The following is a 25,000-nucleotide window of genomic DNA, read 5'->3' on the forward strand; positions in this document are numbered from 1 at the left end:
TGGTGCGTGGGTCACGGGATGTGTTGATGTGTGGGGGGGGGGGGGTGAGTGTGTGTGTGTGTGTGTGTGTGTGTGTGTGTGTGTATGTGTGTGTGTGTGTGTGTGTGTGTGTGTGTGTGTGTGTGTGTATGTGTGTGTGTGTTGGTGTGTGTGTCCCATATGGTGGAGTGGTATTTGCAGTGATTTCCAATTGAGAGGCTGCGGGTTCGATTCCCTACAATTATGGTCACACACGTCTTTCTTCTCTTTCTCAGACTCCTCCTGACTTTTCTTTCATTCTCCTGGGTGGTTACCAACAGCCAATGCATGCCGGAGTATGTGGTGTGACGTGTGTGCGGGAAGAAAATGAAAAAGACCAACAAGTAGGGATTCACTGGTCCGTGTGTGTTGGTGGCGTGGTTTCAATCTGTAATTTTCCTGTTCCTTCCCCCACTAAAGGTGCGTACGACATCGAGAGCCAGAATCAGCATGGTCAAACACCGCTGATCTTCAGCGTACTCGGTGATCGACTGGAGTGTGCTGAACTGCTGGTCAGATACGGCGCAGAGGTTGGTCCAGAACAATTGAGCCACAATTCCACTTCACGAGTAAACTCAGTAATTTTATCATCCCATGTAGTATTTTGACAAGTAGGAAACGAAAACATTCAATACGAATAATTGTGTCGTGTTGGCTGGTTGTGCGAGATACCTCTGATGCATGTGTACACATTTGACTAAACACAGTACTTAATTTGTATAACATTTGTGTTGAATTCCTTCAATCCATAAAAAATAACGAGAGAGCTTGGAAGCTCAGGGCCCTGCGCTATGCTTTGTTGCCTAGCTCATCGTGCATGTTGTTAGAACTGATGGAAATGCTTTTTCCTTTGATTAGCTACATCATTGTATTGCAAAAACTTTTCAATGAGATACTGAAGTACAAGTAACGCCTTCTGCATAGCTATGGGACCGGCGCTGACTCTGCCGATCACGGGCGTTCTGGAGTCGACGGGATGTCTGTCCTGACGTTTTTTGGGACCGGCGCTGACTCTGCCGATCACGGGCGTTCTTCTTCTTCTTATTATTATACTGACGGCAACTAACATCCATTCTGATTGCATTTACTCGTCTCCCTACTTCGTATTTTTTTCAGAAAATCTCCCCATACAGCGGGGAGTCGTTTACATAATATGACTCCCTGCTGTATGGTAAGATTTTCTGATTGCATTCACTCGTCTCCCTACTTCGTATTTTTTTTCAGAAAATCTCCCCATACAGCTGGGAGTCGTTTACATAATATGACTCCCTGCTATAGATCTACATGACTGTATATACGTTATAATTACTCAATCTGATACGTTATAATTATTATGCTATCAGCCTACATGCGATCCCCGGGCTGGTCGACAGGCGGACCAGCCAGCCTGCTAGTGGGTTCTCGGCCTCGCACACAAATCCACACAAAATGTTACTGCACTGAATGCATTCCCCCGATACACTTCGCATATATACTCATTCTCTTGATGGTACCGTACTCTTGATGGTACGGGACAGGTAGGGGATAGCGCCAGGCATGTCGATGGCACAAACAAACAAACATATAGTAGCCAGCTGTCTTTGCTGGTACGGTACAGTACGGTACAGATACGGGATAGCGCCAGGCGTGACACAAACAAACAAACAAACAAACAAACAAACAAACACCAAATTAAAGCTGTGTGGACCCTGGCTAGCGCCAGACGTTACTGAAGTAACGTCTTCTGCATAGCTACGGGAATAAAGTACACTGTAGACAATGTGTAGTATCATGTACTGTCAGTGCGCCAGTGACTCATACATCGATGACATTTGTATAACATGGAGGCAACTCAGACCAGGTTTTTGGACTGTGAGGCACAATGAAATGGGCCCTGCTGCCACGTAGCCTTCAACTGCTGATTGCGGAACAAACTTTCAGGAGCATGCAAAAGAAGTGTTGAAGATCGATCAGCAGTGGTACACGTCTTGTCAGGAATGCACCGACTCCATGGGATTGCCTATTCACTTCTGTTTGCTGTGAAAAATTTGGACGTAAATCTTGTGCACACTGTTTCTCCGGCCACTGCACAGATCCACGTGACGGACAAGGAGGGCCGCACACCACTGCACTGGGCAGCGTACACCAACAATGCCAAGATTGCCAAGTTCCTGCTCGGCAAGGGTGCTAGCATCCGAGAGAAAGACCTGGATGGCAGGTAAGCGACACTACTCACGCGGAGCACTAACTATGGTCTATTCAGAAATATTGGTGTTTTCTAAACTCTATTTAGACCAAATTTAATTCAAATTTAGCTCAAAAAACCTATTCATACATGACGTACTATATGGCCCCAAGAGGTGGTTTCAACATACCTCTAGGCTGTGAAGTCGAAATAGTGAGATACCAAAAATGAAACTTCCATCATTTATGAATGGATTGTCACGATGGGGCGAAGAGATGTTCCGTGTCCTGAGTGGCCAGAAAAATGCTACAGGTACGGTCATGTGACAGGTCATGTGATAAGTCATGTGATATATGTGCAACAGCTCTACTGCAGTGGTCACTGCGGGAGAGTTTTAGATTTGTTACACAGCACAGTGTGTAACTTTGTATTGCCAAAAAAAGACCATACAAGTGTACTAGTGATCCTACTGCTTCACCCATTTGATGTTCGACTGTGTCAGTGTGGAGGAGGTTGAGGAGATGGTTCATGAAAAATCTTCCGTAAATAATTGGCAAAAAGTGTTTCTGCTCGGGTTCGAACCGAGGACCTTGTGCGTGTGAAGCACACGTGATAACCACTACACTACAGAAACCTGGATACCATTATAGTCCTAATTGACTCGACTATAATTGTCACTGAGATCAGCGCCGCCCTGGGCTTGAGTCTCATGAAGATCTCGTAGACTGGTGTATTTTTTTTCTTTTTTTCTACAAGATCCACATATCTCCAGACACTGGGGTGAACAATGGAGTGTGGTGGTAGGGCCCATTAAGCTCCGCCGACCAGAAGTCTCGGCTTCATAGCTCCATGGACGCACCGAAGGGATATTGGGTAGGGAGGTATACTGACCAACCACCACAATCTCAATCCCTTGACAAGACATGCAGAATCCCTGGATTTCTCTCAAAATCCCTGGATGGCACAAAAACAAGTGAAAAAGAGCTTTTCCCGCCAAAAAAACGTTCGACTCTGCAGCTGTGCGTACAGCACAGATCGACCCTGTCCTAGGCTGTAGTGCAGTTTGATCAATCGGCGCCCGCCTGTCACTTTGTCAGTGCAGATCTTGCACGGTCAGGTCTTCAAAGACTGTACACAGTTCGAAGTACGAATGAGCACCGTACATACCTTCGAAAAAAGTTCAAAAAACCGGGACATTCGGGGAGAAACCAGGCAAAATTTCAAACTTTGGAGCAGGGTGCAGGTTTTCGCGCTCTGAGGGTCCCACAGTTTCTCGCCAGGAACACCGGCATCAGGCCGGCCTGGTTTCAAATATTAGGATTTAGGTATTAGTTTGTAGTAGTAGTAGAAAACTAGGTAGGCATCTGATAGCGTTGGGTCACCTCCGCCATGCCTCCAACTAAATCTGCCGTTCGTGGACTGGCGGATTCCGAGGTAAAGCTGTTGTGCTCCCTCCCCGGGATCGAGTCGTCGGTAGTAGATGTGATGAAGACGTTAGCAGCATTGGTAACGGAGTCCGCAGACCGCGAAGAACGACTGAATAACAGAATTGACGACTTATCGAGGCAAATTGCAGGGCTGAACGAGGAGGTTGTCGCCCTCAGGGAGTCCGCCATTGCTTCTCCTCGGCCTGCCACAGCTGACGAACCCCAGAGAACTCGTACTCCGCAGAGTCGACGGCGTACCCGTACGCGCAAGGGCCAGGCCCAGGATGCCACGCGGGACCAGTCCCAGGATGCCACGCGGGCCACGACTGATGAGGGCGACGTGCAGCATGCTGGCCAGCGCAACTTGGAGCTGGAGGACGACGACAACGAGCCCCAGACCCTGGACATCATTGCTGACGACAGCTGGCAATTAGTTGCACAGGAACCCCCCAGGGCCAAGAAAACAGTAATCTTTGTGGGCAACCTAGGTACAAACTGCTCTGAAGAGAGCATCAAAACTTTCGTGAAGCGGCGCGCTGAGGCAGTGGGATCAACGGCCAGTGTTCACAACAGCAGCATCCACACAACGCAGACGGGAAAGGTGTCAGCTAGGATTTGTATAGATGCCACAGACCTGAGCCTCGTGACAACTCCGGACTTCTGGCCAAGGCCTCTATACGCCCGGCCATGGGAGTACCGAGACCGCCCGAAGCCCAATCGACAACACCCTGCCGGCGCTGCGAGAGGTGACCCTACACTGGATGGTGCTGACAGCGCTGATAGCGACAGCACGACATCTGCTTGCACCCCGCAATGATCAGTGGAGCTCCGCCGCTCCGCTGGCTGGTGACCAATGCATTTGGCCTCACCAACAAGCTGGGAGAGCTGCAGCATGCACTGCTCAACGATAACGTCGACATAGCGGTTATCACAGAAACGAAGTTCTCGGCCCAGACCGTAGCCTCTGAGACAATATTTCCAGGATACTCGCCTCCCATCCGACGTGACCGGGATGCATTTGGTGGCGGCATTGCTGTATGGGTGAAGTCCGGCCTCCCAGTAGTGCACCTCGACCAGATTCCCACTGATGACCACGAAGTCCTCTGGCTCGCCGTGAGTCTTTCCACGCAACAATCTGTTGTTATCGGTGCCTTGTATCGGCCTGGATCCTGTGCGGACAACGACACCTGTCTGATTGAGTATCTTGGACCTGCACTAGACGTGGCCCGCACTCACGGCACTCACATAGTGCTAGCTGGGGATTTTAATGTCCATCACGAGACTTGGCTCTGCAGCAGCAAAACAACTGTAGCTGGAGAGGCCTTAGAAGAATTGTGTGCTGAGCATCAACTCCACCAGCATGTTTTGCAGCCGACTAGGGGTCTGAACACCCTGGACCTCATCCTCTCCAACATGCCCGTTCCTATCGACACCACTGTCAAAGCGCCACTTGGTCGCTCTGACCATGGGGTTGTTCTTGTCGACTTTTACCTCACCCCTGATGCTGAGCAAGCTACCTCCAGGACTGTCTGGCGCTACAATCAGGCAGACTGGGGGCGCCTGCGGGCCTTCTATCGCACTACTGACTGGTCCACCATTGTGACTGACGACCCTGAAGAGTCCTGCAGGAAGCTAAGTGACGTCATCTCCAGTGGCATGCAGAAATTTATCCCCGCCAAGCAGCTCGTTACCCGCCCAGCAGACCCCAAATGGTGGACTCCTGAGTGCACCACAGCATTGAACACTAAAGACAAGGCATGGAAGGCCTGGAGACACAATATTTTCAGCGAAGCCCACAAGGCTTGCTTCATGCGCTCAGTAGAAGATGCTATCCTCGCGAATGTGCGAGCTCGCACATCCTGGGAACTGAGAGTTCGTCGGAAACTGTCACGCGGAGGCCTGAAAGACAAGCAATGGTGGTCGGTGCTCAAATCTGCTGCTGGCGCCAGTCATGGCTCGTCTATACCATGCTTGGTAGATGACGCTGGTCACCAACTCCGTATGAATGCTGCCAAAGCGAACTGCCTTGGTCGCTACTTCGCCAATAAATGTAGCCTTGGAGATGATGACTTGGGCCCGGGGGATCTCCCTCATGTTCGCCAACCCGGGGTCACCCCACTTAGCCGAATCCACTTCCGCCTGCAAACAGTGAAACGCCTCCTGAACCAGCTCGACGTTGGCAAGGCGTCCGGTCCGGACAACATCCCTGCCCGAGTGCTCAAAGAGTGCTCCAATGAACTTGCATCGCCTCTCACGTCTCTCTTCGCCCTGTGCTTCCGTAAGGGTGTCCAGCCAGAGGCCTGGAAGAGTGCTCGAGTTGTGCCAGTCTACAAGAAGGGCAGCCTATCCAACCCTAAGAATTACCGCCCAGTCTCCCTCCTCCCCATCATCTCCAAAGTGATGGAGCGTATTGTGAACTGTCAAATTGTGAATCACCTTGAAAAACATCATCTCTTGTCAACCAAGCAGTACGGATTTCGCAGTGGCCTTGGAACAGCGGACCTACTAGCAGTGCTTGGGCATGATTGGTCGCTGGCAGCTGGTTCTGGTGGCTGTGCCCACGTCCTGGCTGTCGACATTGCTGGTGCGTTTGACCGCGTGTCGCACCCCGGCGTCCTACACAAAGCGGCCACTCTCGGTATTGGCGGTAGCCTGCTGCAGTGGCTACGGGACTATTTGCGGAATCGCACACTAAGCGCAATCGTCAATGGACAGGAATCTGCTCAATTCCAGATTAAAGCTGGCGTACCCCAAGGCAGCATCCTGGGACCCACCTTATTCTTGATGTATGTCAACGATGCTGAGACCTGTCTTTCCCCATCAACACGAATGGGTGTGTACGCAGATGACACCACGCTGTACACCATCATACGATCCAGACATGACTCTGCTGGCAGTATTGCAGACATGCAATCTAGCCTGGATCGATTGAGTAGCTGGGGAGAACAATGGCGAATTCGCTTTGAGCCGACAAAGTCGCAGCTGCTGCATATTGGCCACCACCGCAACCCCTGGCCACTCCCAGACCTAACGTTCGGAGCCCATGATATTCCCTGTGGGGACGAGCTGAAGCTTCTGGGAGTGACCTTCGACAGCAAACTCATCACCAGCAATCAGCGACATCGCGCCTGACAAAAGTTTTTCAAATAAAATATTTCCACCCAAACGTCACTGCTGGTGCTGAGCTCGCGCGATCGAGTGTGAAGTTTTTTTTGTGATCTCAATGAAAAAGGATTTTTTTGAACTCACGCATGTACACAACATAACAAGCTCTCTGATCTGCATGTCTTTTTCGGTGGAGGTGATTTTTGTTGTTATTGTTGTGGCTGGCGACGAGAAGTCCCTCATTTACGCTAGGTATCTCATAGACAGAATGAGCCTGGTTTTTACGCCAAGCTGATGTTTTCAGCAGCAGTCCGCTGTGGAGAAAATTCAAGCAGTCTTAGGGGCCTGAAGTTTTCGCTGCTTCTTACCGGATCGACAGTGGGAAAGAAGGTACGTTTATTTTATTGTAATAAATCAGGTCGCGAGGTCGACACAATTGAGCTGTTCGTTGCACTGTGAATTTTGTTGCTTTAGGGTGGCAGCGTGCAGTACCTTGTGAAATGGAGAGACTTTATCCTTTATGAACTTGGGAGTATGAAGATATCAGATATCAGTGACGATCTATCAGGTGATTTCATTTCATTTTGGGTGAATTTATTGAATGTATTCTTGGATGAATTTGAAAATCTCCCTTTTGTTTGCTGGAGATATTTTGATGGTTCGGGGAATGTTGGGCCCTTTCTCAGCTGACGAATGTTTGAGGCTGCTGATGGAGCTTGCACTGCTGTGCAGTGAAAAATAGAAGTGAAATAGTCACAAAAGGCACAATGGAGTTTTACGTGTAATAGTGCTCCACATTATTGTGTCGAGCCCTCTCCGCTGGCAGAAGGAAGCTTTCCTCCTTGAAATGAAAAAGTCTATTTCTGACTTTCGAATCAGAAACTGGACAAAGGGGGTTGGGACCGAAGGATTTCCCTGTGAAGTTCTTTCCTCCAGGTTGGGATGCTTGCATGAACGTACATGGACAAAGCCCACGGGCTCACTACCTGGTTACCACCAAGCCTATGATTCGCCGTAGTCCATGTACGTTCCTGCAGTACTCCTCTGGATCTATGACAGGAGGGGATCGTGCTGCCCGGCAGTTTGTCTCTTCCACAGAAAAGGGCATTGATTAATCATGAGCTTACCGCAGAGCACAACGAAAGCATTGTAGCATGAAACTAATTTGTCTGAATACAAATCTGCACAATGGCACAGACGGCTAATGGAGGTAAAGCATAGCATCACCAGCATTGTATTCCTGGAAGCAGTGCAAGTTATAGATTTAGGTATCAATATTTATCTAAGCTTTAGCGAAGTCCGGATGCAGTACATTACTAGTGTGAAAGATGGAAGAAAAAGCAATGATATCCGTATACACCCGGAAAGAGAGGTGAGAGTGGGTGGGAGTAAGTGAAAGCACTTGTACAAGCTAAACATCTGTGCAACCGGAAAGAGCAGAGAAAAGGCTAAAGCAATTACACAGGCCATGCGTACGAGGTAATTTAGCAGTGAGACCCAAACATTCTTGTAAACCAGAATGCAGCTTCAGCACACATTTTCTATTTCTTCATGTTGCGCTGCTGTTGCCGTTTCCCAACGATATGATGAGGCTCTCCGTTATGCTTCTGCTGGTTTTCCTGTGCAGGTATGTGCTGCCGTAGCTCAGAGAAATCTTTGGCCAGGGTAGCCAAGATGGCATCACCCACATCCTCCTCTCCTTCAGGTTCACTTGTAGGTTTGGCATTCATGCTTGACATCTCCTTCAGTACTGTGTAGGTCTTCTCCTATTGGTTTTTGTCTGCCCATACCATTTGCACTGCTCAGTGATGTCGGCGACAGTCGCCTCCAGCTCACCATTTTCCATTTTTTCTTTACTTTTTGGATACGCTGTGTGTCCTTGAGGTAGCATTTGAGGCTGACCAGTTTTTCTACCTTTGTTTTGAAAACATTCTTGTCTAGTGTTCAGTGATCGAACCCAGTCAACGTTGAAGCACCCTTGTTATTCCTTTCCGTTTCTTTTTATTCTTGTACACCGCTGCCTGCAACCGTGCGTTTTAATAGGTTTGCGAGAATCTCTTTTCACCTGCAGCAACCAGAGTTTGAAAGTACCGACACAAACTGGAAGCATGCCCAGTTTCCAGACAACTAGCTGCTTCAAAACTTCTTATGTCAGATGAGTGACTGGTTGCGCAGCCGACATTATGGTGACATAATGTGTCCTTGTAGTTCTGTTTATTATTACTTGTATATTTCACTGTTCGCGTCAAACTCGGCTAAAGGCCAAGTTTTCCGCATCCGTAGGAACGCCACCACCCTTCAAGGATCGTGTGTTTTAATATTATAGCAGTGTATTTTGGTATTTGCTTTGACCATCAGTCCTTGGCTGATGCTGGTCATACCTTCAACATGTTGACGCGTTTTTCAAGGCATTCAATATACGTAGGCCGCAAGATTCTATCTTTTCATACCGAATACCGATGGCTAGTGCTTCCCCACTAGCTGCGCAAGTGTCACATCTGGCTGCGGCCAACTACCCTTTAATTTGTGTGCTGCCGCTATTGCTGTCTATGTCTCTGTGTGTGCCAGTATATGAGGAACGAGAATTGGTGTTATTGTTGTTGTTGTTCTGGTTGTCATGGGCTGTGGCTGTTGAATGTAGGCTGTTGCTTTTGTTGTTGTACTTTTAGTTGAAGCTGCATCACGAATAGGTAACCACCTTGATGATGGTGCACAATATCCGTTGAAGAAGCCGCAAAAAAACACTGTATTCTCAAACCAGTGAGCTGCAGAATGAAACCAAGTATCAAGCTGGCAAAGCTGTCAGCCACTCTAAACGAAATTTACACCAAACAAGTTGCTATTTGTCAACAGGCAGTCATAAAATTCGACTCCCTGACTCAGTCACTCTAGACTACGAGTCATATGAGTCGTACAGAGTCTTGTAGTCACTGAGTACGACTCGTAGTCTACGTTCTTGTGCATGACAGCATGCATGCATCATGTCCTGTCTGTACATCGACATGGCATGCATCCAGCACATGGCCATGGGAAAGCCCCTACAAAATGGCCTTCAGAGAAAGCCACGCGGTTGGAGAGGTAGTTTACTCGAAAAAACTGAGAAAGAAGTGCTTTTCATCTTCTTGCTGTTCAATGTCAAGCCAGAAACAATTGAGAAGCTGCTTGAAATGTGCAGAATGAGGCGATTTCCCAGATCTTTGAAGCTAGAAAGCGCACTGGACCTGCAATCTTTTGGAACTGGTCCTTCTTGAGGACAGAGATCAGACTAGCCAGGTGACAATGCTGTGGTTTGTTGGCTGACAATATTTGGAGGAAGCTTCAGAAATGACCATGAAGAAGGTCAATTCTTGCTCTTTCCTCAAGATCACCAAGGTAACAGATACTTTTCAGTGGAGAAGAAAATCATGATTCTTAGGAGTTGAGATCGCATCGGTTGTTCAATGTTTTTCATTCGTTTTTTTCGTTGTGTAACTGTTTGTCTTGTTGGCGTGGTTCACTGGTTTGATGCCTTACATTTCGATCATGGCCATAGTTCAGAGCAATTTTCTTCCTTCCAAGATCACTCTCTGCAGTAAATGCGCAAATATTTTACGGAATTTCGGACTCTGTGGGATGTCATATAATTGCTGGTAATGTCACCTTCAGACGCCACCTCCGCAATGTTTCTCTTCGTGCCGTAGCCCGACTAGGATTTCTGCGTCGAGCATCAAGTTTCCTTGGTCGTGAAGGACGCTTGACAACGTACAGAGGCTTCGTACGCCCTGTACTCGAATACGCACCATTGACATGGATGGGCGCAGCCAACTCTCACCTGCAAAGTCTCGACCGAGTACAGCGGAAGGCCCTTGCTATCATTGGTCCTGACGCCTTGCTGCAGAGCCTAGCTGCCCGCCGCCAAGTGTACGCTCTCACGTACATGTACAAGCTAATGTGCCTTCAAGACCATCCAGATCTCTCTGCGCTCGTGCCGCCTCGCCAGGAAGCTAGCCTCGTCCCGCGGACAAGGTCGCAGCTCCGTGTCCGCCACCAGCATCAGCTACAAGCAGTGCTCCTCCCTACGGCCCCCAACTTTCTCCAGCGTTCGTTCCCATATGGTGTAGTGGATGAATGGAACAGGCTTCCGCAAGACATGTTTCCGGATCCGATGCCCCAGTTGAAGTCTCTCCAATCCTTCAAGACGAAGGTCCATCGCCACTTGCGTCAAAAGAATTGGCTCTGGGCTACGGACTCCCTGTGAGGCTATGCCACCCGTCAATGAGCAACTACCCTCGTCCATCATCTCTTTCTTGTTTTATATTTATTTCTCTTCTCATCTCTTTCTTGTTTTATTTTATTTCTCTTCTCATCTCTTTCTTGTTTTATTTCTCTTCTCATCTCTTTCTTGTTATATTTTATTTATTTATTTCTCTCTCTCTCTCCCTCCCTCCCTCTCTCTCTCTCTCTCTCTCTCTCTCTCTCTCTCTCTCTCTCTCTCTCTCTCTCTCTCTCTCTCTCTCTCTCTCTCTCTCTCTCTCTCTCTCTCTCTCTCTCTCTCTCTCTCTCTCTCTCTCTCTCTCTCTCTCTCTCTCTCTCTCTCTCTCTCTCTCTCTCTCTCTCTCTCTCTCTCTCTCTCTCTCTCTCTCTCTCTCTCTCCTCTCTCTCTCTCTCTCTCTCTCTCTCTCTCTCTCTCTCTCTCTCTCTCTCTCTCTCTCTCTCTCTCTCTCTCTCTCTCTCTCTCTCCCTCTCTCTCTCTCTCCCTCCCTCTCCCCCCCCTCTCTCTCTCTCTCTCTCTCTCTCTCTCTCTCTCTCTCTCTCTCTCTCTCTCTCTCTCTCTCTCTCTCTCTCTCTCTCTCTCTCTCTTTCTTATTTGATCTCCCTCCCTCCCTAGCTGCATTCCTAACGATGCCTGGTCGCAGGCTATGATTCCGAGACCTCCGGTCGGATGAGCCTCGCCAACCACATCGGCACATCGCCCCTACTCCCCTTTGTCTTGTTGTCCAGCGTCATTTCAGTTGTCCTCTTCCCCTGATTATTAGTAGGGCTGTGTTTTTTAGTAAAAAAAAAAAAAAAAAAAAAAAAAAAAGTTTTCAGGAAAATCCTGTATCAGACAAAACTTTGGTTTTTCCGGGAGTTTGCTTGAAATCCCCGGGACCCCGGGAGGAGTGTTGATTTTCCGGGATTTTCCCGGGAAAAACGGGAGGGTTGGCCAGTATGGGGAGGATTAAATTGAAAAAGAAAACAGAAGAAAGAAAATGGAAAGATTGTATGGGCTGTTCGACCCGTGGGTAGCTCCGAGATCGCACTGTCCCAGATAAGAATACATGATGACAAAACAAGATCGACGATCTAGTACTCGTGTATTTGTGATTGCTTTTTTTGTTGTTGTTGTTTCAGTTGCCATCGGGTCACCATGGTAATCAAAGCGCACCTTGTTCACGAGTCACTGAACCTCTTTTACGCAAGTTACTGTAAACCCGCAATCGTTTGCGCCCGTCAGTTTGGTTCATGAATTGCGATGGCAGACCATTTTGCTTCTGAAAACATTTGCGATTGGAGTCAATTTGATGATTGACTCGAGTCTACAGTTTCGCGTTTTGCGCCCATTTGCTTTCGCGATTTCACGCGTATCATTAAAATCGCGAACGTTCCAGAACCGCAAAGGTTTCTGGATTGTCAGTACACAAATCGAACACAAAATCGATTGTGTTCCGTGTACGAGTTCGGAATGAGTCACTGAACCTCCCTAGTAAAACAATAATAATAATAATAATAATAAAACAAAAAATTGGTTGTGAGCAACACTGGCTCACACTCAAATAACTGCTTTTCACCAGAAAAATACTATATTTCAACGTTTCGGTCATGAAATAACCATCATCAGGAATGAAGTGGGCACACCGGTTAGGATGGGTTAATATATGAGGAGCGCTGCGAACTGATAACAAATCACACCTGCATGCACTATGACGAGAGAGAGAACAAAAGGACAAAACATCACCAAAAAACTCGCCATCGCGTCTTCGGAATTCCTCCGCGCGGCCCGCCTTTCCTCTGATCCTGCAGCCCGCCAGCGAAGTGAGCAAAAGGTTATTGACACATTAAAATTCAACAACTTTCCTGACAAAGTTATCGCGACTGCTCATGAACGAGCCAGACGACCTGCTAAACAAAAGAAAGACTATCGATCCACGTTGAAGTTACCATTCAAAACGGATGCCATCCACTACAGGGTCCACCGTCTTCTAAACAAATACAATCTAAATGTACAGATAATCTACAAGAATGCAAGGCTTTCCAACAGCGTCACTAAGTCCAGCCTCACTGGACCTTGCTGCCGTAAGTGGGTGGATCCCGCTGCCCCGAGGCGACGAGGAAGGCCTAAAGCCGCCTGCGTTGCATGCCAATCGAGCGAGGTAGAATGCACAAGACGCAACGTGGTTTATCGTCTGACCTGCAAGTGCTCGGAGAAGTATGTTGGAGAGACTGGCCGTAGTGTAGCAACGCGAACAAAAGAACACAATGATAACTCACGCAACAAGACGTCTGGAAAAGCCCTGGGCGAGCACTACCGACTTCACCATGGCGGCGAGGTACTGCCGCTTGGCGAGTCGGCATTCACAGAGGTTCGCGTCCTTGCCACTGAGTCGGATCGGGCCAGGAGAAGAATACGCGAAGCAATACAAATTCGCGACACGAGCCCCAGCATAAACAATAACGCAGGGTGGGACCTCCTGTGAATTCTCTGGTGAAGTACCGCCTTGTACATATTTCTGGCCCTGATACTCGCTCTTCCTGGATAGTGGTGGTTTTTGCACCCCTTGCACTAGTGCACTGTTACTACTACTGTTGTTGCTAGCGCCTGCAATTACATGTCTGCATGCTCCTAGTGCACATGTACATTGTACATTCTGTTTGTTGCTTGTACCTGTGCCATATTTAGAGTTGTCGCGTATTGCGTTATTTCTATACCTGGTTTTTTTTTTTTTTTTTTTTTTTTGGTGATGTTTTGTCCTTTTGTTCTCTCTCTCGTCATAGTGCATGCAGGTGTGATTTGTTATCAGTTCGCAGCGCTCCTCATATATTAACCCTTCCTAACCGGTGTGCCCACTTCATTCCTGATGATGGTTATTTCATGACCGAAACGTTGAAATATAGTATTTTTCTGGTGAAAAGCAGTTATTTGAGTGTGAGCCAGTGTTGCTCACAACCAATTTTTTACTTATGAAGCTGCGTGATGCGTCCTACAAGATTTTAAATAATAAAACAGGTCGCGTAATGAAGCAGCATAACGATAGATGTGCAAAGTCATGATGCCTGGTCCGCTTCTGTCCTGGGTTCACTACCCCGTGCGTTGCAGCCGCGAGCAAAACCAGCTCAGGCTGAGAGTTCCCTCCATGATTGCTTGTCCAAAGCGCGCATTCTGAGCCCACTCAGATCAGTCATGGTCTTCAGTGGCATGTCTCTGGCAGCTGTGCTTGCCTTGACTGCCGTGGCCAGGTTCGATTTCGGGCGTCCACGCACACCGGTGACATCTCGACGGAAGTAGTTGTCCATTGCCTGCTGTGGCGGGGCATCTGAGGGCATCCTCAGAACACATCCGGAAACGGCGGACAGCAACGGTGTGCGAAAGTGGCTGTGTGTGTGCTCTGGAATATAGGTCTTTGTTGGAGATGATGGCGGGATACCTAGTTCCGAACAAGTTCCGTAGTTGACGTCTATGGAAGGCGTTCAGCTTCTCCAGTGCAGCCTCTGTCAGTCCCCAGGTTTCGCAGTTGTATAACAGTGTTGGTAGGACGATGGCATTGTAGAGACGAAGCCTGGTTTCCTCGGATACAAGTTGACGTCGTATCCAGAGCGAATACATGCGGCCATACGATGTTGATGCTTGGTCCATTCGTCGGCTCAAGTCCTCCTCTTCCCCCAAGAGAGAGCCAAGTTGCTTCGATCTTCGCCATTCGGTGGTGGAGGCAGAGATGTGAAGCCACTCTGTTTTGCTGCTGTTAACGTTGAGTGACCAGTCACCCAGGCCGTCAGCTATCAAGGGTAGGGAGTTGGCAAGCCATTGTCGCTCAGTCGAATAGAAGGAAATGTCATCGGCATATCCTGTTTCCTGTGGTATTGCTGCATCAGTGTCTGGCCGTGGTGGTAGTTTGCTTCGAGTCTCCCTCAGTGCTGCTTCCAGGTAGCAAACAAACAGAACCGGGCTCAGCCCATCACCCTGTGGTGTACCTAGCGTGCTAACAAACGCCTCCGCTGAAGTGGCACCCACTTTCACAGAGAGTGTTGTACCATACAGCAAATGGTGAATCAGGCAAGCCTCGTCAGGTCCGGTAATCTCTGACATAACAGCAAGGAGCTTTGTGCGGCTAATGGTGTCGAATGCTTTCGACATGTCGAGGCCAAGGACGTGGCAATCCCACACGAAGTGGGTGGCCTTAGCCGAAATCCAGCGCTGTGTCCACACCACATCGGCAGTGCCACGGCCAGGCCTGAAACCACACGAAACTAGTAAAACAAACCAATCAGCAAATCAGGCCCTGTAGTTCAGGATTACCAGCAACTCCTCAGCCCTATCAGAGGCTATTCAGTCCCTACTGAAATACATAATGATATCATGATAAGTCGTGATGAACATCGTCATCTGTTTCTGTAGTGTAGTGGTTATCACGTGTGCTTCACACGCACAAGGTCCTCGGTTCGAACCCGAGCAGAAACACTTTTTGCTAGCAACCAGTTTCTTTTTCCCGGTAGCCCATATATAAACCGGTATACATGCATACACTTGTGCGCAACTTTGAACTGTTGAGTGGGAGAGCTTGTATAGCCACGCACAAATACGTCTTGGTAACTCAAATATGGAGGGGTTCCGGTTCACGGAACGACATTGCACTTGTTACTTGAAAGGATTAGGTGACTTGAAAAGGAGTGTCACCAGAAAACATTATTTGAGACAAGTTGAGACAAGTGAAGCATGCAAAAGGGAAAAGGCAGCCAAAAAAGGACTGCACAGGCTCTGGCCTGAGAGCTGCAAAACGGTGCATGCGATGCGTGCAGCAAGACATCAGCATGACGTCAACATGATGTAACACATAAACAAATAAAGACATAACAATAAAAGTGAAGCGGATTCGTCATGCATATTCACGACACTCCCTTTTTTGGATCAGACTAGCTAAGTACATGTATAAGCATACTAATTATAACTTTTTATATGTATGCTACCAGACCTTAAAGGGGAAGTTAAGGCAAAAATTAAAATTTCACCAGTTGTAGTCTTCGGGGTGCTGAGTCGAATAGTCTTGGTCCGAGAAAGCTGAGACGCTCCCTTCCTACTTGAATCCCAATCGAACTCGCGCACTTCCACCGAAACTGGGTGACTGCGCCCTACTAGATGGGGATTTGTATGCAAAATGTCACTAAAAGCGCCATTTCGTTCTTATAAAAGCACGGACGACCGCGATTGGCCCATATCTTGTAGTCTTTTGGACGCTGAGTCGACTGGTTTTGGTCCGAAAAGGCTGCGATGCAGCGTTCCTCCTTTATTCCCAATCGAACATGGTTGAAGAAGCGGTCACGTGCTCCTGGGTGCCCAAATCACCTGGTCACCACGCCAGCAGGCGACAAATTTCACACCAAGGTTCAACTCGAGTTCAACTCGAGTGACAGGAGTGCACCCAAAAAAGGTCAAACAGGCTAGTAAGTTGTACCCTGCAGGCACGGTGACCAGGTGACTGGTGTACGCAGGAGCACGTGACCGCTTGTTCAACCATGTTCGATTGGGAATAAAGGAGGAACGCTACATCGCAGCCTTTTCGGACCAAAACCAGTCGACTCAGCGTGCAAAAGACTACAACATATGGGCCAATCGCGGTCATCCGTGCTTTTATAAGAACGAAATGGCGCTTTTAGTGACATTTTGCATACAAATCCCCATCTCGTAGGGCGCAGTCACCCAGTTTCGGTGGAAGTGCGCGAGTTCGATTGGGATTCAAGTAGGAAGGGAGCGTCTCAGCTTCCTCGGACCACGACCATTCGACTCAGCACCCCGAAGACTACAACTGGTGAAATTTTGATTTTTGCCTTAACTTCCCCTTTAAGTTATTGTTCATTGGTTTTATTTATTTATTATTTATTTATTTATTTCACCTTCCCGTGGCCAGAGAATATAGGCCAATATGGAGGGAGGGGGGCGGTAGCCAGCCATGGCTGTAAACAAAAACAAAGCAAAAATTTATTTATTTTATTTTTATTTTTTTGCGATCTGCATGCATGCAGCAGTGCGCAGTACGGTATTTTTTTGCGAGAAAAAGACAGTGATAAAGGACCATCAATGAAAAGGTATAATAGAATTAGAACTGAGAAAAACAACGGAAAGAAAAAGGTAATGGATGGGAGAGCCACAGAAAGAGAGGAAATCCAGAAATCCAGAACGAGAACATGACTCAATGACCGATTCCAACACCGGCACCATCATGTACGGAGAGTCCCATAAGACGGCGACGGGAGCCTCGCAGACGCATGGCCACGGCGCTGAAAATGGCGAACTGCGTGCGCACGCGTACCCAAGCCTTTATTGTTTTGCATCTACATGTACATGTATTTGGAACACATGCTCAATTCATGTGCAAAAAATAAATAATAAAAAGTATGCTGTGCAGTCATTGTTTTGATAAAAGGTGATTGAGGCACTTCTTCTAATCCTTTCTCGGTATTTGTATCTTGTCACTAATATGTAGATCTCCATTGCACCTCGCAACAAGCCACAAGTCCGGAAAGGTGAAATCACGAGAAAATTATGGATAGCATGAACTTGGAGTACTTGCTTTTGTTGCACGCCGTGTTTGTTGTGATGTTGCAGTATCATTCCATGGAGGAGTCCTGAATTCAATTGAAAAGTTCTGATATCCAAGTATCAGGCGTACCCCATGTGGCCGTACCCCTGTGCATTTTTGAACGCCTGCTGCTGCTGCTGCTGCTGCTCGTGTTACTGTTGCTGTTGTTGCAGTGTTTGAAGGAGTTATTGCGCCGATCAAAGGCAGCCGATGTCAACGAGGGGGACAATGAAAAGGTGAGCAACAAATTGTGATATACTGTACAAGAATGTGAGATTGACAGAGCAAAGCAAACCATCCTTACATTGTAAAAGCACTGCATATGGCATTGGACCGAGTTAGATATTTACAATGACACATGTTGATAACTAACATCAATACATGGACTGGAAAATTATTGCGTGCGTATGCATGTATAGTGGAAGGCTGTGTGGGCTGTCACTGGACAACTTCCAAACCTTCAGAACCATAGTGGCAGACCCTCATCTTGAGATCAGCACCTTACACAAATAGGTATTGCAAGCTCAAGGGACCAGAAATCTTTCGTCCTTGCCAAGCCGATAATCTAACCACAAGTTTGCATTCTTTTCCCTTGTGGTTTGCTACCAATGTTGCCTGTAGATGACACCAATGCATTGGGCGGCCTTCCACGGCAACATTGAAGCGGTGAAGTTACTGTTTCGCAATGTAAGTACCCAGGAGATACATTATTTGGTATTTTACGCCAGGAAACATTTAACGGTCGCTGCTGGGATGACGACTACTCCATTGCTCAGTGGTAGAGCATTGCTAGTCATAAGCCAGGGTCCCTGGTTCGAGTCCTTGTAGCGACAGTAAAATTTTCTTCTTCAGACGTTTCCCATTATCGACTCCCTCAAACTTAGGAGGAAATGTTTAGTATTTGGCCACTGTGCATGCAAGCAGTCAGCACTCATTGGTGACGAAGCATGCCTATGACAGCATGATCCACACACCATAGGGTGTTTACTGCAGCCACTCTAAGTCATGCATAGTTTTCATCCCATCAAGATTGCACACAGTATCTCTCCTTGGTACCTTGCTTGCGGTGGATCATAGCAGGAAACTAAACACCATAATTATGGAAGCGCAATGACCCACTCTATTCCCAATGATGCGCCACTTGCCTGTATGTGTGTGTTGCACCGCATACTGCAGGAGGCTGACTTGACTGTGTCGGACGTGGAGGGCAAGACTCCTTTGCACTGGACGGCGGCAAATGAGGACCCGACCTGCTGCAAAGCATTGCTGGTGGGTACCTATCGTATTTCCCCGATTATAAGTCGAACGCCCATTTTCAGGTTTGAGCAATATTGCTTTGATAAATTCACTTCAGTACTAAGTCATGCTCGATTGTAAGTCACGACTCCTTTTCTGCCCTTGAATTTTAGTATAAAAAGGTGTGACTTATGTTCAGGGAAATACGGTAGGTTTGCTCGTGTGTTGTGTGCATGTGTGTACTCAGTTACTGCTGGGTTTTCTGGTGTTTTGCACTGCACCTGTATCAATCGAATCGATAAGCCTCAAAGCCTTGGAGTACCACTGGAATGTTGCTCTGATGTAAACCTGTGTCAATGTACACACCATAATGTCTGACAATGACAACTACAGTATACAGATACTCTACTAGTACATCGCATTCAGAAAATTCACCCTTGGGATTTTCTAAGCCTGATTTTAGCCAAATGTATTTTGATGAAACCCCTTTCTCACTTTCATTCCTTTGGATTTTGGAAGTTCGGATCAATTCTAAATACGCTGTACTCTCCATCGCTGCTCTTTTCCTCTGCTAGGAGCATTTCCCAGCCATCATCAACATTGCAGACACAGAAGGCCGCACAAGTAAGGAGAGTGTGACATCATGTGTTTCAAGTTTGAAATGCCGCAGTCTTTGACTCTTCACGAAGATGTGAATGACCTCTCTGTTGGTTTGAGAAAACTCCACTCAAATTGGATACTGCATGACTGTCAATGTACATCAGCGAGTCACAGGATCTCGGGACATAGCATGAGATCATAGTACTTGCAGTATCACAAAGATCCGGGTTTCAACCCCAATCTTGGAGGTTAAATGGGCTCTGTGGTCTGTGCAACACGTGATGGTTCTTCGCAGGCGTGATCTGCCGACTCCAGACACGGCCAGACCAGTTATGTCATGTGTGGCCGTGTAGATTGATTGATATTATATTTTCAAGGATTCTCCAGAGGCAAATGGATGCCTATCGAAGGGAGTCTCCTGGGGAAAGGAAGTGAACGTTTGCTGTTATGAGGGAGGGAGGAAGGGACATGACGAGGTGAAAAATAAAAATAGTACAAACAGGAACAGTATAGATCAGCCGTGTCCCAAGAGGGCAACTGGAACGGGCGGCCCTGGAGCAACATACGCACTGTTTCACCCGCATGTTCCACTCACATAATAATGTTGTCTCCTTAGATGCTACATGTCCCTGGTGTGTACATGCTAAACGCACTTGCAATGCATGTATAGATTCGGCAACTCTTTACACTAGTCCTCCAGTCATCGGGTGCTACAAGTTAGCATTTGGGGAAATAGCAGAGTGGTGACCAGGTGTTGGAGGCTCCACTGATATTGGAGTTCTGTTGATGCCTGCATTGTTTTCATGCATCTCCATGATATGTGTGTGTGTGTGTGTGTGTGTCCGTGCCTGTGTGCGTGCATGTGTGCATGTGTATACATAATTATATGTTTGTGCAAGTGCATGCATACTGACATGCACATTTGTTCATTTGTGTATGTGCGTATGCTGTTCAGCACTTCATCTTGCTGTGGCAGAGAGCAACTACATCATTGTCGACACTCTGGTGAGTGACTATCAACACACCAGTAACAATTCCTCTTCGAGTTACGGGCAGTGCCCGGTCCACACCTGCCCGGAAAAGGGGAGCACACAGTCCCAGCCTTCCTGGTCAGTGGGCCCGGGGGGGGGGGGGGGGGCTGTCCCAACCTGCCCAAATAAGGGAAGTGTCCGGTACCAACCTGCCCGGATAAGGGGAGTGCCAGGTACCAACCTGCCCGGATAAGGGGAGTTCTCTACTGTAGATAGATTGTCCAAATTCACTTCAGGTGTGGCGACCAATCATCGTGACGGGACTCAGCACTGGGTTCCTCCCTCCGAACTGCAGTAAGTTATTTCACCAGTCACTCTGAGCTCTGCTGATAAGACCTAGCAAGGTGAAGACAGCTAGATGTTCAGAGATGGTGTGTATGTGTGTTTGTGTGTGTGTGTGTGTCCATGTGTGTGTGTGTGTGTCCATGTGTGTGTGTGTGGGGGGGGGTGTGTGTGTGTGTGTGTGTGTGTGTGTGTGTATGTGTGTGCTTCTCCGGTTATGTCCCGCAGACATCTATGCCGAACATCAAGTGCAAGGTTTCTGCAGCTGATCGGATGTTTCGAACTGCCCTGCACTGGGCTGCGGTGCTCGGTGAGTGAGTCTTACAATCATACTTTCTTGACTGTACACACTGTCTAAGCCGTATCCTCCGGGGTTGAGCTCGTTATTCTTCTATAACAGAGCCCACTCTCCAGCCTGCCAACAGTAAATCCTGTGTGTAGCTCAGGCAGTTTGTGTATTTCTGCCGACTCCGGGCGAGTCTAAATTAATTGATATCATGATCTGATAATTTTGTAATACTGAAACCACCACACGATACCGCAATACCACAGGAAATAGCGGGGAGATGGCTGTCGTTTGGGAGAAGGCATGGGGTTAGCTGGGCTAGAGTCTACTCTGCAGTTTGAACTGGCGCAGGAAAGAGAACATTAGTTAGAAAACCAGCACGCACCAAATGCCAAGTGCCTTGCTGTTCCACCAGTGTAGCCAATGGCATATGCATCAGCATACACCATCGCTGGTATGGTGTGTGTGTGGCGCATCATTAGCTTTTACTCTGCTGAAAAAAAGGGGAGATAAGGCCATCCAGAATTAATTCGTTGTTTCGGGTCACCCGGCCGACCGTCTTTTTTAACCCGACCGCAAAATGTATATTTTTATTTTTATAGTGCATGCTAATGTACAGACTAGACTATGTACACACGCGACCCTAATAATAGCAGTCCAGATATCGACCTCAGAAGCAGTCATGGCTAGCCAGATGACAGGATGCAGCGCTTGGTGACGACGTTGTCTTCTATCTCCAATCCGCAATCGGTCCTGAAACAGCATCAGCTCCGCCACCTTGTCGCTATTTACAAAAGTTTCAAGGCGAGAGCTGCTCGCCGGTCAGACTCGTTTGCCAGCGAGGCCAAGATCTGGTCCTGGAGGGGACCTGGATCTGATGGGACAATGACTGCGCTGGATTGTCTACACTACAGTCAGATTTGATCGACTGGCTTATTGGACAAAAGCTATTCGATGTAACCAAAATAAAAATATATAAAAAATAAACCCGACCGACCCTGGTACGGATGAGTGAAGTGACCCGAAACAACGAATAATTTCTAGGTGGCCTAATAGGGCTTGAAAGTGCTACGTCACAGCATAGCAACAATTTCAAAAATTCAAAAACTGGATCCACTTGGATCCAGTTTTTGTATGGATCCAAGCTCATTTCAAGCCGTCCTACTCACAGCAAGGTGATGTACAGTGCATTTCAAAACTATAGACGCGTAGGGTTTTTGAAATATTTCAAATTTGGCTGGAACTTTTTGAGAATAGTTTTCGGAATATTGCTCAGGATCGCTCCACAATTACTCTCATATAGTTTCTAAAGGATTGGATAACAGACGCCCAATTTGGAAAATTTTATGCACAAAGTGATCACAGATTTTATGTGGTATAGATGCTGGCATAACGGGTTTTGCCTAGGTACGCGTCTATAGTTTTGAAATGGACTGTAGTCAGTGAAACTGACTGATTTGGCTACTGGGGGCGGGGTTACAACTGGTGGCGAAGTAAAAGTCACCCCTGCATATGACATGAGTGGGTTGCTATGCACCCACATACTGAGGCAATAGCAAAGTCACACCTTAGTGGATCCAAAATAGAAATCTGATGTCAACTTACTACTCCCTGACCGTTTTTGACGTCATCACTTTCAAGCCCTATATTCCAAATTTGAAATCTTAAACCAACTCATGTCTTAGCTGAGCATGCCACCACCACCACCACCACTGCTACGGTCCTTGCGAAAGTTCCATGCACCCATTTCCACGAGTATGTACATGTATAACAGTGATCAGTGCAGGCGTTGGTGTTGCTTGTACGTATACAGTGGTGTTCACATCAGTTTGTCATGTGACCGAATCTGTGTAGAAAGTGATCATGGCATGTGTACAGTGGAACCCACATGGCTGACATCATGTGTCCCATGCATGCAGGGATTCAATGGTGTTGGAAGTGGGAACCAACATGGGTGTTCCGTATGATCATGTGATAGATGTGAAACCACTCTATTGTAGACTGTTTTGAAAAAGTTACCTTCCACAAATGTTGAATACAGGCATGGATTCTCCCTTGTATGCTGTTGACACGTTCGCAGGACATTCGGACATTGCTGGTTTGCTGTTGGACCGCGGTGCTGACCCATCGGCGGCAGACTCCACTGGCGCAACACCGCTGCACTATGCTGTAAGTCTAGCGATGGAACGTCATGTTCTTTGATGATTGCACGGAGCATGAAACTCAATTTACAAGGAACTAGCCTTGTTCTACTGCGTAAAAGTATGTGTGTGTGTGTGTGTGTGTGTGTGTGTGTGTGTGTGTGTGTGTGTGTGTGTGTGTGTGTGTGTGTGTATGTGTGTGTATGTGTGTGTGGGGTGGGGGGTCACTGGCCAGAAAAAGTCACTTCAATCAGCTGTGTGGTGGATACCAGGCTAAAAATAGTGGCGGTCAATTCATCAGCCTTGCAAGCTGTTGAATGGTGTAATCCCAGCACAAGTTGCTATGTCTAACATAGCTGTTCGCTATCATCGCTTCCGCGATGGGCAAGTCTGAGGTCTGAGGTGTGTGGGAGGGGGGGGGGGATTTGTGCAGTTGGTGCTTTATACAACATCCATGAGATGGCATGCATCGTCATGCAATGGTGTCAGGTTGCTTGCTTGTCTGTCCAAGTGTGTACTCCCAAAGTTTGGGGTACATGTGGGGATAGAGACTATTAGTAGAAGATTTTCTATTAAGACCATCAATTATGTCACCTCCTACTCATTATTAAGTATTGCTTTTTTTGCTTTCTGCCGTCTCTGTTCATGAATTTGTTGTCTGTTGATGGGAATCGGCCTTATCCAGGCGCAAAACAACTTTGCAGTAAGTCCATTGTGTGTGATCGTTGCGTATTAGTTTTGGGCAATTGTTTCGTTTAAAACGTTTCCTTCCTTTTGTGGTGATGTGCCAGAGACGCTCGTAGCTCTGGAATAGAAATCTGATTCATGTTTAAAGAGAGCAGACAAGAATCTGCAAATGTGACCAGTTCCTGACAATGCAATACACCTTAGTTCATTGATGGGTCAAAATTGAAATGCACTGTGAGGTATGAGTGGACATTGCCTCATTTGATTGTGCGTCTTCAGTACACTCCTGGCTGTACTGAAAAATGATAGACGGATGTCGAGTTCGAGACATATACGTGTATGTTGTGTTTATGTGTCTTTGTGTTTACGTATTAGTATTCAGTGTAAGTCTGTGTGTGTGTATTTTACGTGTGTGTGTGTATCTGCATGTGTGTGTGTGTGTGTGTGTGTGTGTGTGTGTATGTGTGTGTGTGTGTGTGTGTATGTGTGTGTATATCTGCATGTATGTGTGTGTGTGTGTGTGTGTGTGTGTGTGTGTGTGTGTGCGCGCGCATGTAAACATCCGTTTGTGTGCCTATCGATGCCCATGGCCACAACACCATGCACAGACGACCGTCGCAACATTCTTGACTTTCGATCACGTGCAAGACACACCGGACGATGAGGGAAGGACAAGTTTGATGTGGGCCGCCGGGCAAGGTAAAACCATTTTTTGGCACAGAAGTTTCTATCAACTTCCTTGCGGAGACTTCTGCATCCTTCCTGGAGGAATAGTTTCCCAACACCTGCAAAGTGTCATTCTAATAGGGAGGAATATAGTGGTAGGTTCACGCTGGTGATTCCGGCTGAGATCAGGATTGAGAATATGCACGTGTAGCGGAGATTTATTGAAGGGCACTTTGGATAAGAGGCTGGTAATACCACACTGGTAGTAACTGACGCGCTAGAGCTGTTAGCCAGTTAATTGGAGAACGTCAGTACCGTCGGTCAGTGCCGTGCAATGTTATCGCATGAGCTGATTGTAAAGTAACTGGTGGTGTTAGTGGATATTATAGCGTAACTTGTAGTTCCTTGGTCCTGTTTTTCGCTATAAATTGATTCCAACTGTACTCTCCATGGATGCTGTGGTTACCTTTCTGTCACCGCTGATAGGGAGCTATGATGTCATACGCACCATGCTGGAGCGCAAGATGAATGTCAACGCGCAGGACC

General features: G+C 47.5%; 1 protein-coding gene, 1 long non-coding RNA gene and 2 other non-coding genes across 4 annotated transcripts in view; 3 read left to right on the forward strand and 1 right to left on the reverse strand.

Annotated features, from left to right (window-relative positions):
- Window positions 1-25,000, forward strand: part of LOC135822659 (inversin-like) — a 41,071-nt gene that overhangs the window by 3,940 nt on the left and 12,131 nt on the right. The window contains exons 5-17 of the mRNA XM_065335470.1: window positions 439-548; window positions 2,091-2,215; window positions 17,430-17,469; window positions 17,699-17,761; window positions 18,147-18,212; window positions 18,702-18,794; window positions 19,337-19,385; window positions 20,317-20,366; window positions 20,903-20,984; window positions 23,041-23,129; window positions 23,787-23,804; window positions 24,397-24,487; window positions 24,941-25,000. The exon at window positions 24,941-25,000 is cut by the window's right edge and continues 71 nt beyond it. Of these exons, the coding sequence (XP_065191542.1) occupies window positions 439-548; window positions 2,091-2,215; window positions 17,430-17,469; window positions 17,699-17,761; window positions 18,147-18,212; window positions 18,702-18,794; window positions 19,337-19,385; window positions 20,317-20,366; window positions 20,903-20,984; window positions 23,041-23,129; window positions 23,787-23,804; window positions 24,397-24,487; window positions 24,941-25,000 (936 nt within the window). The remainder of the gene's footprint in view (window positions 1-438; window positions 549-2,090; window positions 2,216-17,429; window positions 17,470-17,698; window positions 17,762-18,146; window positions 18,213-18,701; window positions 18,795-19,336; window positions 19,386-20,316; window positions 20,367-20,902; window positions 20,985-23,040; window positions 23,130-23,786; window positions 23,805-24,396; window positions 24,488-24,940) is intronic.
- Window positions 2,744-2,816, reverse strand: Trnav-cac (transfer RNA valine (anticodon CAC)). Its single transcript has one exon. It is a non-coding gene; the product is annotated as a tRNA-Val (tRNA).
- LOC135822661 (uncharacterized) lies at window positions 6,891-9,237 on the forward strand. Its single transcript, XR_010554528.1, has 2 exons — window positions 6,891-7,104; window positions 7,189-9,237. It is a non-coding gene; the product is annotated as an uncharacterized LOC135822661 (long non-coding RNA).
- Window positions 15,337-15,409, forward strand: Trnav-cac (transfer RNA valine (anticodon CAC)). The gene has a single exon. It is a non-coding gene; the product is annotated as a tRNA-Val (tRNA).

Source organism: Sycon ciliatum, chromosome 8 (assembly GCF_964019385.1).
Source record: "Sycon ciliatum chromosome 8, ocSycCili1.1, whole genome shotgun sequence".
Taxonomy (NCBI): domain Eukaryota; kingdom Metazoa; phylum Porifera; class Calcarea; order Leucosolenida; family Sycettidae; genus Sycon; species Sycon ciliatum.